A 15,773-nucleotide genomic window follows, 5' to 3' on the forward strand; every position below is an offset into this window, starting at 1 on the left:
TTTAATTAATATTCTAAAAATAATAGGAAGAAATCTCTTTGTAGGTATCTCATTTCGTTTCACTACTGTACTGACTTAAGAAAGGAAATTTCGTGCATTTTAGCTTCTACTATCTGATGATATTTTACAGTAGATGTTTTTGTAATCTCCGAACCTTCATTTTTATCAATAATATATTAATAAAAGCGTATTACAATAATAAAACATTTTGTGCAAGCACATTAAGTATGTGGTATATCTTTAACTTTAGTAAAATGATTTCAAAAACTTTTCACTGTAAGAATATCTCAGATTTTACCTTGGATTTTCAACTCTCTATCAACGATATTATTTCATTTTCCTTTGGACCATTTACAATTATTTAGTTATTAATAATAATCCTTTTAAATTATTATTTATTAAACGTTTATTTGAAACGTTTCTCTATTAAGTTTCGACATTCCTTTATTCTTCTTATTGGGATGGGCTGTTTTTTCACACTCGGGCTCGCTAAAATCTCTAGAACTTATATCGGAAAACCTGCTCGGGGGGTTGATTCTTTCGTTGAAGCTCGGTGCGTGGGAGATACTAAAAGTGGTCTCTTCGTTGTGACTTGAATAGCCGCTACTACTTCGTACGTGTCTCTTGCTCAATTGCGAAGACTGTTTTCCTTTGTTTTTTCGCGATTGATGATGTTGGTGATGGTGCGAATGATGGAAGTGATGGTAGGGTTTTCTACCGACACTTCCTGACGGGGGAGACGTTTCAGACGATGAAGTCGATCCTTCTGTACCACCTTTAATAATGTCGAATTCTTTTTTTTTGCTTTTCTTTATGTACTTACTTCTGATTTACATGATACAAAGGGAAGAAAAATTATGTCTATTGACTTGGCCTAGATATTTTTGAAAAAATTAATTTCTACCATTTATCTTAGCACAAATGATTAAACAAAAGAAATAATAAGTATTTGAAAACGTTCTACTTGACCAGTAGCGTCGCCAGCAGTTTTTTTAGGGTGTCACGATACGATCCCCATTTATTTGAAATAAACGCCTATTTATACTTAGTCAGAGGGAGAGGAAATAATATATAATAAGGTACCTACTTTTGTTAATATTTATAATAATAATTTTGTCGTAAGCAAAAATAATAAAAACCCCGTATAAATTTACATTTTTTGGTGGATGCTGTCCATCGGTTCTTCAACTGATAATATTAACATTTTTTCAATAAAAAGGAACCACCAAAAAGGGGTGAAATGTTCTTTATTTGTTACGTGATCTCCAACCGACGTTTCGCCTTTTTGAACTTTAACCCCTTGGAATAATGGTTTTAATAATAATAATTTAGGCCCACCCTCGGCGACGCCACCCTACTTTACAACTAATTTTTGAGGTGTAAAAACCTCGGTATGCAAGCCCGATAGTAAGTTTTATAAATTGTTGTATGTAATGAAAAAATTTGGTGAATTTTACCTCTTATCCTTTGTCGAAAGGACATAAGTTCTTGACTGGCCGTACCACCCTCAGCGTCTCCCTCGGAATCGCTGCCAAGGGTATCGTACTCTGAAATAGGCATATGTAAAGTTAAAATCTTCTTAACTTCCGAGTCAGTACTGCCAAGGTTGTCAGATTCTGAAACACGAGAGACACGTTATTGTTTATTACTTTTTTAATTTACTATCTTAACGATAAAATCGGGCAGTCAGGTTTCTTTTTGTGACAACCTTTTAATTTAACAATTTACATTTAATATAATTATTATGAATAAAAATCTATACTAAAACTAGCAATATGTAACTAATACAATAATTTAAAATTTCATGCAGTAAGCGCCACGCGTTAAGTAAACAGTCTTTTACCTTGACTTTCCGAATGAGGGTCCCTTAATCTTCCTCCTTTTCTTCTAACTTTGGTATATTCAGGTTCTTTACTCTGAAAAAGAGGAGGCTATGATATATTGGAAATTTTGAAAGTGTAAATGTAACAATAACGTTAGTCATACTTTTTATTTAAATCCTGGTAATACGACGTATAGGAAAAATCATGTTTAATATATAGATGAATGCTTTTTTTAGCCAGGTACTTAACTAAAAATAGTTTCATAACTTAGGTATAATCACTATGATAACGATTTGGTAAGGTTTAAATGTTACCTAGTTAAAAATCTCACTTCCCTTTCACCCCTTATTGATTAATTACTCGAAATCACGTTAAGAAATAAAAACAGCATAACTTCTCCGTCAGTAATTTATTAAAATTACCAGACGTAGAGGGCGATTATGATGTTTTTGGACCTTATCAGCACGCCCCCATTGTCGATTCAGATGGTCTGGTTAATGGTGTCTTAAATCAGCGATGAATTAATTTGTTTTTATTCACTATTTCTTTACCGAAATTTCCTTAAATTCCCCGGAGATTCATTTGGTAAAAAAACAAAAAATTCATTTGGCAGAAAAAAGGATGTCTTTTTTCTTTTTGTTATTAAAATATAAAAAATCCCTTTTTTACAGTGCTGGCTATAAATTCCCTAGGTCTAGGGAAATTTCCCTGAGTCTGGCCAAAAATCTAATGTGTTAGTAGACATCTCTCTCCCTCTTACTTGTTGCTTGCAAAGAGAGAGAGAGAGAACTGACGAAATAGATTCGATTAGTCTGTCATCTAGTAAATATAATAGGAATCATTCCAAAAAGCTCCGGAAGCTAAACTGTTAGTAGTTTGTAGAAATACTGTATACAGGTATACGTAAAATCTATAAAATTAATATTGTCGAATAACGTAGGAAGCTTCGTTCCTACCGGTTGTCCTACCACACATCCAGGCTGTAATTTTGAATCATATTAAAAAAATCCTTTATTTGTAGTCGTAGCTCCCAAAAGGTCGAATTACTTGAAAAGCGAAACTTTTTAATTTCGTTTAGATCCTTGGGCAATTGAAAAAGTATTCATTATCTACACGATGTTTGCCAGTGTTTTTTTTTTACAAAATCCCTTGACTAAAATTCATAATTAATATTGTCAAATAGCGTAAGAAACTTTGTTCCTACTGGGTGTTCCACGATAGATCCAGGCTGTGAATTTGCCACCATATACAGTAGAACCTTGATAACTTAAACCTCGATAACGTAATAACCTCTATAAATTCATAAAATTTTGTGTTCCCTTCCCCTCGGAGTCCAAAACCTCTATTACTTAAAATAAAAACCCTCTGTAACTTAAACGAATAATTTGGGCATCGCACCTCAATAAGCAGTGGAAAGTGGTTTGAAACGGGAGAAAGTTTTCTGCGTAAAAAGTGAAGAATTGCTGAATTTCCTAATTTAGAAAAATGCTTGTTGTTTACATGGTTTAGACAGTGTAGAAATATGTAAAAACATTAGTGTTAGTGGACCTATACTAAAGGAAAAAGCTGAAGAGTTTGCTAAGTCACTGGAAATCCATAATTTTAAAGCTTAAACTTAAACCCTTAGTAGGTAAAAACCTCAATAACTCAAATTATTTTACTTTTCCCTTGGTCTTAATCTTATCGAGGTTCTACTGTATAAAAAAATGTTTTATTTGTAGTTCCAGCGCCCAAAAAGTGCGAATCGCGATATAAAATTAATTTTTTAACTGCCTTTAGATCCTTGGGCAGCTGAAAAATTATCCCATTATTGTTATAGGTTTATATTAAAATAAACGAATATTATCATTCGTTCGTTAAGAAATATTCAGTCATCGTGCTTCTAATTATCCATCCTAGAATGCTTATTCATGTTAATGTAATCTGTTTTGACATATCAAAATGGTTTTAATTTGAAGCGCACCACACAGGCAAATTACGATCGGGAGAAGTTAGACGTTTCCAAAACGAACCCTTTTTATTTGTTTTGAATAAATTACCATCAGAACATTATAAAACCATTTCAGTAAAAGCTCCGTTTATAATTCAGCATGTGCCTAATTAGCCATTAAGTACTGCCACTCTAAAATCCGGCAATTTTAGGCGGTTTGATAGCAAAAAGCTTTTAAAGCACTGAATTAAATATCGTTACAACTGTGCAATGGCATCCAAAAGCCGTGTAATTCGGTTTTAAAACTGCTGCGTCCCCCGTTTATGGTGGCATTTACTATTAGTAACTGTCGCGATCCAAGTGCGCATACTTATAAGTAATTGCGATTTAAATACCTACATTTGGAACATAGAAACGAAATATTCCAGCGCTTTTCAACCAAAAACAAAAAAACTCACTTGTTTAGAATACATTTCGCTTTAATTGTACGATTTTACCCGTATTAATTGGTCAATTTGTTAAAGATGGAGGCTAGTTGACGTCATTATACATATACGACCACTAAAATTCAATATTATTGAACTAGACAAAAATTGAGTAATTCTAACGGAAAAACTGCTATTTTTTTTTTCTGTAAAACATTAGAACCTAAAATCTAATAAGAAAACCAAAAGAAATAGTGATTTGAATGTGTACCTATTTTGGTAATGCAGTAAATTTTTAGACAAAAAATATAAATATTTATTTTCATCAGAAACTTCATCTTCATGTCTTTCTTCGCGGTTTTTTTACTGTATGAGCTTCTAATTCCGTTTAAATAGACCAAACGAAACCTTGTTACATTTTCGACAAAAGTGTGTAAAGAATAAGCTTCAAAATACATACAGCGAAAATATAACTTCTAAAACAAACAAAACACCTATTGTTAAAGTCAAAATAGAAAGGGTAGATTTGACGAAGAATGCCTCCCGTATGAAAAAATTAATCTTAAAGGAATCATGGCAAACAAAACAAAAATGAAAATAAAGACTTACATGTCCTGATAACTTAAACTTATCACTAGATGAACTTGGTGGTGGTTTTACATCATGATAAACAAAAGAGCCTCGTACCGAATGGTACGGACCGCTGTAGATGTTTCCACTGTAAGAGCTTTCGCTGTAAGGCCCTGGTGCTCCCGATGAAGGTTTCGACAGCTGAAACGTCGCGTACGGACATATATCTTCGATGTAATCCGCAGATTCCGTCTTGTACGTGCCAGTGTTGTCCGAATCGTTTAGGGAGAGCGGCTGTTGCCCACGACCAACCCTTACGGCGAGATATTGCTGATCCCGGTTCTGCTTGTTCTGGATTTGGGCCATAGACGGGGACTCCCCCAAATTATTTCCGCTGTTGTTTCTGTTGCTTCGTTCTTGCTGAATTTCTGTAGCGAATAAAGAAAATAATCAATAAGCTAAACTAATAAAATACTTTATAAATTCCCCATAAGTAACTAGGGAGTTGACACTGATAAGGGCAAGTAAAACCCGAGGGTTTTGAATTGCTTATAACTTACTCTTTCTCCAAAATATGGTTGCTATTAAGGCTAACAGGATGCCTATCGAAATACTTATAGGGAGTATTACCCTCGTGTTGGCATAAAACGGTTGATATTCCGAGTGAGACACGGGAGGAATAACTTCTGGTTCAACTGGAATGAAGAAAATTATTTTGTTTTTATATAAATCTTTTCGGATTTAATAAGGAAATTTTTCCCACACTTATACGAATGGAAACTAATGCATTGATGATTTTAAAGTTTTAAGAATTGTACTTTAGTTTTTCTGATCTACTCTAGTAAGTAGGGTGAAGAGTTGTTAATCCTTGCTAAATCACTAACCGATATATCGACCTTATTTGCAGGGCATTATCAAGGTATTTACCAAAAAAAAAAAAACACTTTAATGAAATATTAGTTTGAAATAATTTTTCGATTTTTATCCACTACAAACTTCCTTAGATTAATGAAGAAAATATTTTACTGTTGTCATCTCTCGTAGCTTAGTGGTCAGAGCATTAGTGCATAAAGCCAAAGGTCCCGGGTTCGATTCCGGGCGGGGGTGTGACGACAGCAACAAAAATATTTTCCTTATTAATCTGAGGATGTTTATAGTGAATAAAAAATCGAAAAAAAAAGATATCAAATTAATATTGCATATTAACCACTATTAGTAACTAACAATGTTATAGGGTTGCATACACTTTACTGAAGTCTTATAAATAAAGACGAAACGTGGGTTATTGACTTTGCAAGAATAAACAGCTTTTCGCCCTATATAGATAAGCTTTGATTTGTTGCATTCATTTAATAAAGAAGCTTCCTTTGCAGTGTAAAAACTACATTTTCTCTTACCCCCTAGGACTGTTAATGTCGTAAAATTATACAAAGCCATTGTTTCCCCTGCATTATTTAAAGCTGTAATTCTCAGTTCATATTCGGTTGCCGGCCAAAGGTCCGGAATGCTGTAAATTCTTTCATTAGGTTTTATGTGATTAGACGCCACAAGCCACGATGGATGTTGTTTTTTCTTATATTCAACCATGAAATATAAAATTCCACAACCGCCATCGCCCCAAGAATCGAGCCAGATGGTTACAGTGGTGGCATTAGTAGTTAATAATTGAGATTGTTTCGGTTTTATCGGAACTGAAAAAAATTCACCATTGCGACCAGATAAAACACAAACAAAATATTAATTTGATAAAGATGATTAAACTGATGTTGTCCTGAGTGGCGAGCCTCTTCGTAGGTCCTTTCATCTCCTACGCTGGACGTGGACTGTAACTCCGACCGACGACGGTCTTTAGACCCGAATCAAGACAGCATCAGTTCACCAGTTTACCAATTTGAAAGACGGTCTACTTGGTATTGCACTTACCAGTTCCTTTTGTATATGCAGTAACAATATCGCATGGTAGACCAGTTCCAATTCTATTAATAGCAGTGATATAAAGTAAATATTTCGTACCACACCACAAGTTCCGTAAAATGTGTTCATCTGTCCTTGCTGGAATTTGTAATTCTTCCCAATCTCCATGGTCTCTTTTATAATTGATTACGTATCCCAGAATGGGAGATTCCCCGTTTCTTTGATCAGTCCATCGTAGATGTACACTATCGGAATGGGTCTCCACTACCCTCAGAATGGGAGGATCTGGTGGTACCAAAATCTTTAACCAGTACGTAATTATATCCCTGCCGTGCTTATTTTCGGCATGACATGAGTAATTCGCCTGATCTATTCGTTGTACGTCTTTAATTGTTAAAGTTTTATCAGGAGTTAGAGATCTTCTACCCCCAATCTCAAGGGGTAGTTCGTTTAGCATCCACTTTACTTCGGGCAGGGGAATCCCAACGCTCTTACAGGAAAGAATGACGTCCTGCTTCCAAGCACTGACTATTTCCCTCCCGAAGGAAGCTATCTTGGCAGGGATTGTGCTGGATGGTGTTACCGTGACGACATGGGTGCTTTCACCTTCTCCTCTCTGAAAAATAGCCAGAAATAAAGGCAACAAAATTGAGAAAATCATAAAGCAGCGAACCTTTGTGAAAGCGGAAACCCAAAATTGATACGTAGCCGTTTCTTGTGACCTAGTGACCTCATGCATTTCCATGGTAGGACTTAAGGTCTTTTTATGCGTACCTGCTTCTCTACCGTCCTCTAAACTACTCATATAAAAGGTGTAGCCTGCTAGAGGTCCATTGCTATGCTTCGGGGGCAACCACGAGACGAGAATTTTATTAAGGGCACTGGGAACAGCCTTGATGTCCGCAGGAGCCGAAGGAACTAAATATAGCGCCAAATAAAAAATTTGTTATTGCAAACAAATTATTTTTTACCATCTTCCTCGGTGTGGCAGTAAATAGGTAAAGAGCGAATACCATCTCCACTGGAAGTGTATGCTAACACTGTGATACTGTAATTTGTATATTTTTTAAGACCTGTTACGGTTGTGCGTGTAGCTTGGATAACTTTGGTCTGTTGATCGTCATTGTCTAAAAATTGTAGACATTGTAAAATTGAATTGTACGTGCTTTATATTTAGGTACTATGTAAAGATACGTGTTTTGAATGTTCAAACGGCAAAAACAAGTTATTAAAGCCAAACGTAGTTGTCATAAAATTAGGTCGAAGTTATTAAACGGGAAATAGGTGAATTCCGAAGATATGTTTATTAGCTGCCATTCTGTGTCATAAAACTTTGATACTTTCGCCGGCAGTAAAATAAGAACTATAATTCGTTTAGTTTTAGATGAAATAGTTTAAAAACTTGAAAGTTTTCCGATAACAGAATCGACTGATGAACTAGATTTCGTACGCTGCAGTTAAAACCTGTCAGAAGCACAACAGTGATTCCCAAGGTGGTTTTTATCGACCCCTGGGAGTTGACTTTGGACTGCTAGGGGTCTATATCAACCAAAACAAAAATTGGGGTTGTAATAAGATGTAAATGGCTGTCCACAAGAATGCTTAGACATAAATTTTGTATGAAATAAGTTTCCAAAACTTAAATGTTTATGAAACATGACTTGAAGCTTTAGTGATGAGAAAATTGCTTTTTTTGTAGCAATTTAATATTAGAGAGGAGTGGTTGAGGAGAGGATTTACCCAAAACAAAAAGAGCCAAAAAAGTTTGGGCACCACTGTTGTACACAATTCCAGTAAAATTGAAACTTTCTGAGTTGTCATACTTTGTTGGTAGGATGTTAACAGTTATATTCTAACCTGTCCATTCGCTAACTGAATGATAAGTCACTTTATATCCCTGTATAATTCCATTTTGTCCGCCGGGAAGCGGAGGTTCCCATGATATGTGCAAACTCTGTGCGCTCAGGACAGAACATTGAACGTTCTCAGGAGGCAGTGTAGGAGCATCTTCTAAAGTCTGGGCAACTATTGGCTCGGAAGCCGGTCCGGAACCTCTACTGTTGTACGCCTTAAAACGATATAAAAAACAACGAGCTAAGTATTTCTAATTGGCTTTCGGTTTAGGATTTTGCTAAGCCCTCTGCAAAGGTCAATGTTATTTGTCAACTAGCTTTCGAGAATGAATGAGGGTTCATAATGCGGGTATTTTGCTCTGAGCAGCTGTGGGTTTTATTTATTATCTGGCTAACGATAGTAATGAGTAAAACAAGACTGTCCCAGTCTTGGTATTGGTCTAGTTTCGGTCTTGGTCTTGGTATTGCGTGTTACATTTGGTCTTGCTCATTATATCTGATACTTTTGTGAGCTTGTCATGATTTTTAAAGAAAATAGTGTCAATAGTATTGAGGGTTATGAAAATTCGAGTTATTTACCCTTCCCTCAATGCATAAATTCACTTTTTAGCAAACAAAATAGTACAAGGTACTATAAGAAGGAAAAGATATATAAAAAATTGGTTTGTCTCTATATTTCAACTATGCGTTATCCAGGCATAGAAACAAAGAATCCTTACTCAGGGGACATTCTTATAGATCAAAAAGACTCAAATAGTTTTTTTTATATTTACTGTTAAAATCTAGCAAAACAAATTGAAAATTTCAAATACTAAAAATGCTTTATTCCAAGAAAAGAATATATTAAAGTTGCTTTTCAAACAGTTTAACTCATAAATCCACTGGAAGCAATAATGTTTAGTTTAATCTTGCGTATTTGGTCTTGATCTTGCTTATTCGGTCTTAGTTTTAGTCTTAGTTCTGTTTGTTCGGTTTTGGTTTTGATGTTTCATTTTCAAAAGACCAAGACCAAAACTGCAAGACCAAGATCAATTTTGCTCATCGCTAGCTAACGACAATCCACTTCGGTTGGTTTATTATCACTTATTCTAAAAGGGTGAGTGGTGGACAATTCTGTCGAAATACGTCTATGAAAATGCCCTAATGTAGTGCCAATGTCCAGCTCTTCCATTAAAACATAATGTTCCTCGAATATTCCAGAACTTTCTCGATTCTTCTGATCCACTTCATTCTAGAACATTCTACTTAAGGACAGTGATAGATATTCGAGAACATTCTAGCTGAGGATCACCCTATATCTAACAAATAGCTAAAATTGTCACATAACGATAATTGATGAATGCGCCGGGGTTATCATTGTTTATTCCGTTTCTGACAGGAAAATAAAATTAAAGATCACATTCATTAAATTGAATCGATATATATTCTGTTATACTTTAACAGATTTGAGGGTTTTAATTAAAGGACTGGCTTTGCCGGAATACCATACTGTTTTGAAAGTTATATCTATATATACATTATGAATAAGAACGTTACCCTGTCCCCTTCATATTGTTTCCATTTCTATCTATAAAACCCCGAATATTCTATTTGTCGGTGCAATTTTTGATGAAGTCTTTTTTTCTTTTAATCAAAAAACGGATTTTTTATTTCCCTGAAACATATCTAATTGTTTAAGAGGATAATACTAAAGGTTTCTGATTAGGTAATTTCGTGGCTTGCCTCAGTTTCATTTCCTTTTAACGTTCGCTTAATTAGGTACAATTCCCAACAGAAATCGTTAGATTGTGATAACGTAATTAGTACGCCAGTAGCTCCCTTTCGATAACGGCACATCATTCCGTGTTAATTTGTTATTTCCTTACCTGCACGATGATGTTGTACGATGTGAACTTGGCAAGTCCTTGTAGAACAGCTTCTCCGCTGTATTGCGCTCTTACGTCGACAGTTTTGAAGACATACCCTTGCGTAGGAGAAACCAATCTTTCACTAGGTAATTCTTGATATCCAACATGATAACCCAGAAGATTACCGTTCCACGATTCCTTCGGTGGAGGCTCCCACGTCACCACTAATTCAGTCGAACTTTTCGCTTCCGCCCTTATATCCGTCGGAGATCCACTTGGTGCTGAAGAAAAAGCAGTTGTACATTAAGTACACAGGACTGGCGGAAAAGGTGGGTTTTGTAGTGGTACTACCACCCATTTAAAAAAATCGTAGGTGGGTATTTACCCACTTGAAAATTTGAAAAACAAGTGAATGGAGAAATAACTGCGGAAGAGGTGGTGATTGTGGGTAGTACCACCCATCTCAAAAGTTCATAGAAACATAATTACTCGATTTAAATTTTGAGCAAAAAGTGAATGGATAAATACTGACGGAAGAGGTGCCCAGTGTGGATGGTAGTAACGGTGAAAGAGGTTAGTACTGAGGGTAGTGTCACCCATCTGAAAAGTTCGTAACTGGGTATTTACCCACCTGAAAATTTGAGCAACAAGTGAATTAAGAAATGCCTGTGGAAGAGGTGGTGATTGTGGGTAGTACCACCCATCTCAAAAGTTCATAGTAACATAATTACTCAATTTAAATTTTGAGCAAAAAGTAAATGGAGAAATACTGACGGAAGAGGTGCATAATGTGGATGGTAGTACCGGTGAAAGAGGTTAGTACTGAGGGTAGTATCACCCATCTGAGAAGTTCGTAGGTGGATAATTACCCACCCGAAAAGCCGAGCAAAATGTGAAGGGAAATATACTGACAGAAGAGATCCGTACTGTGAATAGTATACTACCCGCCTGAAATATCCGTAGGTGGGTAATTACCCACCTGAATATTTAAGAAAAATACCGGCTAAAGAGGTGGGTGCTGAGAATAGTATTGCCCCCTAAAAAATCCTTAGGTGGGTATTTCTTCAACAAAAGTGAATAGAGAATTACCAGCGGGAGCAGTGGGTATTGAGGGTAGCACTACTCATTATTTACACTCCTAAAAGTGAATGGAAAAATACCAATTTTTGTATTTGATTTTCATAAATTACTTAATTTAAAAAAAATCTCTATGTTCGGGAGTAAGGTTAATGAATTATGTTTACCTTCTTCAAGCGTGTTAACTTGGATAATTTGACTAGGTTCACTTAATCCCAGCCTATTTTCGGCAAGAATTCTGATATGATAATTTTGAGCGGGCTGCAGATTTTCAAGAGTGGTTGCAGTTTCCGTTCCTGGTATAGTAACTTTCGCTGGCTGTGTTGGCCACACATCTGGAAACAAAAGCAATCGTCTATGGGAGTATTATTTTTCATTTTCTATTCATCAAATCGATGTTATTCTGGAATATGTACTCGAAATAAAAGAAGCAAAATCAAGATTTTCAAATTTAAATTTAGATATGCTGAAGCGATTATGATGTCAGGGTTTTTTTACAGTGATAAAAGATAGCTAATCAGAAATGGCTGCTCTCTTGGCTGTATTGTTTTATTTCAATCTAAAGATTTTGACGTCCTGAGAGGTCAGACTTGGAATTATTGTCACAAGTTATTGCCCTTTTCTTTTTTTTTCAGTATGTAATTTCGTTGACCTAAAATATTTACGGCAAACTTTAGTGTTTCATATGTGTAATAAGGACCTTATGAAGGCATCTTTTATTATTATTATTAGCGCAGACACGCAAACTAAATTAATAAAGAACAGTAAGGTCTTAGTCTTAATAAAGGACACCAAGCTCTTCATCATATTATCGATAAATCAGTGACCAAACTCAAGTTTAGAAATATGAAAAAGTACAATTAGCAGTAAAAATTAGTAGATGCGGAGATATATTATCTGTACCTTGATGTTATACAAAATTGCTTTTTATGTAGGAACTTCGGGTTGTTCCAAGTTCTAATGAGAACTAATAAGTTCGGAATCGCTATCCACTTCTAGAACATTCGATAAATAGTTGACCTAAAGCTTAATGTCTTATTTTTTGTAGACATGTTTTAAAGAAATCACATAACTGAATTTCTTATAAAAATCTTTGTTCAACTGGTGCTCGAAAAAGTTGTTGTTCAAAACCAAATTGCCTGCGACATGTTGTATGGGCCCGGCTTTAGGGACACCGTTTTCTTCGTCGATAAATGAATGAGACAGCGAACATACTATATAAATGACCTAATAGTGTTAATATCATCCTTTAGACCTACCTGATCCTAGCTTATATTGCACTATATAATTAATGATAGGACTGTTTCCCGAATACGGTTCCGACCACAATAAGCCAATCGATCTAGACAGCTGCTCCGTGACTCGGACATTTTTCGGAGGTTCCGGAATCTCTTGAACGATCAATTGAACATTCATCTCGTCCTGTCCATAAGCATTCGAAGCAAAACATGTGAATGTTCCTGTGTCTTGACGGATCGTCCTTTCTATTCCCAATTCCGATACCATCCCTTCTGCCAATATCTGCTCCCTTATGTCGTACCTCTTGTCCACTTGATCAGTAATCTGTTGTCCATCCAATCGCCATATTATTTCCATGGGTGTATCGCCAACAGCAGAACACTGAAGATGAGCCTGCTCACCTTTTACCACCTGTACTTGTTTCGTCTTGTATGGAAAATGAGCTGGCGCTAGAAAATGATGAACAGTTTTTGAAAGGCAAAGTGTCACAACAATTTAGTTTATTTCTATTTTACCATTAACCTTTAAATAGATCACTTTACTGACTCCACTTCCGATATTGTTTTTTGCTTCACAAAGGTAGTGGCTCTCGTCGTTTTTTGACACGTGTTTGAATATTATAGAACCATTGGGTTGTAGCTGAATGTTTGAGTCGAAGATGAACTCTTTATATTCGCCAGGATGCTGTTCTCCTTAAAACAAACGGTACTTTGGGTCTATTATTTCTCATTTTGATTTAAACTGCTTTATGAGCATGGATCTATTTTCATTTTCGGATATCTTACTTGACTATTTCTTCTTTAAAGATTAACGATTAAATATTTCGATTTACTGAAAAAATCTAGTTTTTGAGAAATTTTAATTACTTATCGAAATTTGAAATCATATTCAAACAAAGTTTTTGGTAGTAGGAAATTAATTGTAAGAAAAAACAACGAGCTAAAAATCAAATTTGTAATTGGAGGCCACAGGTTATTAATAGTTTGGTTTTGAATGCTCGTGTAGCAAAAGTTTTGCGACGCTAATCCAGTAAGTTACTTGAATCTAACATTTCCACTTAAAAACATTAATTCTTTGCAAAGACTTGACAAAAAGAAGTGCCATTTATTTTGATGGATTTAATGGATTAAAGAAATTACAAGTTCCCGAAATTGTTATACTTATGTTGCACCTGTCAAGTATTTTCCTTATTCTTGGAAAGTGCTGTACATACCCACCTACAGCTTTTCTCCATGTTATGGTTGGATGCGGATATCCTTCTGCTTGACAGTGAATGACGGCTTCTTTACCTGAAGCCACGTTGGAATCTGAAGGTTCTACAGTCCATCGTGGAGGAACTAAAGAAAATTGAGAAATGTTGATGACACTCTATAAAGTCCAAGAAAATTTTCTGAAAAGATTCCTACTAAAGAAAGTTTATAGTATCAAAAAAGTATTGAAATTTTGCCAAATTGGGTTCAGTTATACTGGTCTGAGATCTTGTGGGGCATTGAGGTTAATTTATTTAAACTGTTGTTGGAATGTATTGGAAGCAGTCACGATTCGCCAAAACATTACTCTTATGCCATACTTTGGTCTATTGCCAAAATATCGCATGCCGCGAAAATTTTTCTCTTTCTTCTGGAAGACTTACCGTTAACTGACAGGGGAACCGTATACTTTTCCACGCCAGCCACGTTACTTGCAATACAGGTGTAATTTCCGCTGTGCATGGAGGTTACTTTTTCCAATATTAAAGATGACGAAAATTCATCGATTCTTCTAACTGATGTGCCCATGCTTATGTTGTTGGAAATAAGCTTTCCATTCCTCTCCCAGCGGAACGTGATGGGAAGATCTCCTTCCATTATTTGGCACGTAATGGGAGCCCTCATGCCTTCTCGTAATACATCGGTCATTGGGTTGATGGGTAAAATTTTCGGGGGAACTGGAACAACAAGAATTCAAAAAACCTGATAGTTTCTCGTTGGCTTGACAAACACTTGCTGATCCTTGAAATATTTTAGTGAAAATCCAAAACGAAAGTGTAACATAAACCACATGGTCGGTTTACGTTTTGACAAATTTTGTGATTTATGAACTTTATCCGTCGTCGAACTTTGCTAGGGCAATTTATCTAAACATGCTACAACAAGTTCAAAGCTTCGAAAAGTCCAATTGACAACATAATGTTTTCACACGGTCGTGCTTCTGACAGTGTAATTATTGGTCGAGCGAACCAGAATGAGATCAAATTATTAATTTCAAAAGTGCACTTTATTATTTAAAAAAAAATCTTCTAATATCGTATTAAAATTTGAAGAGGGTATTAACCAACAGTGACGGCTTACACGAATGGAATACAGTGAACAGTGGCGTAGCAATCTATGAGCGGAGAATCGCGAATGCTAGGAGCTAAGACCAAAAGGAGCTCACTTTTTACAATTTTTTCAGCCACCGCTGAAAGAACGTTCAATAAATCAAAAATCGAAGCAACTTTATCGGTGATTCCAACGGACAAGAGCGTTCGTCAAATCTTGCTTGGCAGCAACACAACCAGAAATCGCATCGAAAATTATTATTGAGGAATTAATCGAACATTTTGCTATGTGAAGTTCTCGTAAGCTATTTTCTGAATAGTATCGAGATTTGTTTTACTCACAAAGTGAGTACAACATTTCAATAGGCGCCCTCAAATAAGGAAGAAATAGAGACGGGTCAACTGCTCCAATATGTTCTTTGTACGTACAAGTTAGTTGCTCGTATTTGCTGAATATTCATATTGTTCAGCACATTCTCTGGAACATATTCTGTAAGATATTGGAGGGTTCTATTATTAATAAGGTATGTTTTTCTTCTCTATGTTTCGCTGCTCTTCATCTATTTGTGAAGATGCTTGCCACCACTGTTTTCTTTTGTTATTTTTTCGATAAGAATGTTCTCCTTAAGATGTTAAATCCCACTGGGGAATTCTGCGAGAGATATTGATACGAATATCGGAATTATATTGATAATTATGTTATTTTACTAAGTTTGTTGTAGCCTTTCTTTAGTCGTATCTGTCTATAATACTCGGAAAGTTTTGTTTTGTATTTGTTTCACTTGTTGAATATAGA

General features: G+C 35.6%; 1 protein-coding gene across 3 annotated transcripts in view; it reads right to left on the reverse strand.

Moving 5' to 3' along the window:
* Positions 1–8: 8 nt before the first annotated feature.
* The window catches only part of LOC108738301 (Down syndrome cell adhesion molecule-like protein Dscam2), a 75,743-nt gene continuing 59,978 nt past the window's right edge, over positions 9–15,773 (reverse strand). Inside the window, exons 7-22 of one of the 3 annotated variants that reach the window (XM_025976360.1) lie at positions 14,312–14,605; positions 13,896–14,015; positions 13,194–13,370; positions 12,699–13,127; positions 11,607–11,774; positions 10,381–10,643; positions 8,520–8,730; positions 7,634–7,789; positions 7,336–7,580; positions 6,672–7,278; positions 6,146–6,439; positions 5,309–5,443; positions 4,866–5,176; positions 1,844–1,916; positions 1,458–1,616; positions 9–775 (exon numbers count right to left, since the gene is read on the reverse strand). In XM_025976360.1, coding sequence (XP_025832145.1) covers positions 399–775; positions 1,458–1,616; positions 1,844–1,916; positions 4,866–5,176; positions 5,309–5,443; positions 6,146–6,439; positions 6,672–7,278; positions 7,336–7,580; positions 7,634–7,789; positions 8,520–8,730; positions 10,381–10,643; positions 11,607–11,774; positions 12,699–13,127; positions 13,194–13,370; positions 13,896–14,015; positions 14,312–14,605 — 4,019 coding nt within the window. In that variant the 3' untranslated portion in view covers positions 9–398. Of the gene's footprint in view, positions 776–1,457; positions 1,617–1,843; positions 1,917–4,787; positions 5,177–5,308; positions 5,444–6,145; positions 6,440–6,671; positions 7,279–7,335; positions 7,581–7,633; positions 7,790–8,519; positions 8,731–10,380; positions 10,644–11,606; positions 11,775–12,698; positions 13,128–13,193; positions 13,371–13,895; positions 14,016–14,311; positions 14,606–15,773 lie in introns of all 3 variants that reach the window. The other 2 variants (XM_025976359.1, XM_018471667.2) reach the window with 2 other exon arrangements.

The sequence above is a fragment of the Agrilus planipennis genome, unplaced genomic scaffold (genome assembly GCF_000699045.2).
Source record: "Agrilus planipennis isolate EAB-ADULT unplaced genomic scaffold, Apla_2.0 scaffold186, whole genome shotgun sequence".
NCBI classification, from domain to species: Eukaryota; Metazoa; Arthropoda; class Insecta; order Coleoptera; family Buprestidae; genus Agrilus; species Agrilus planipennis.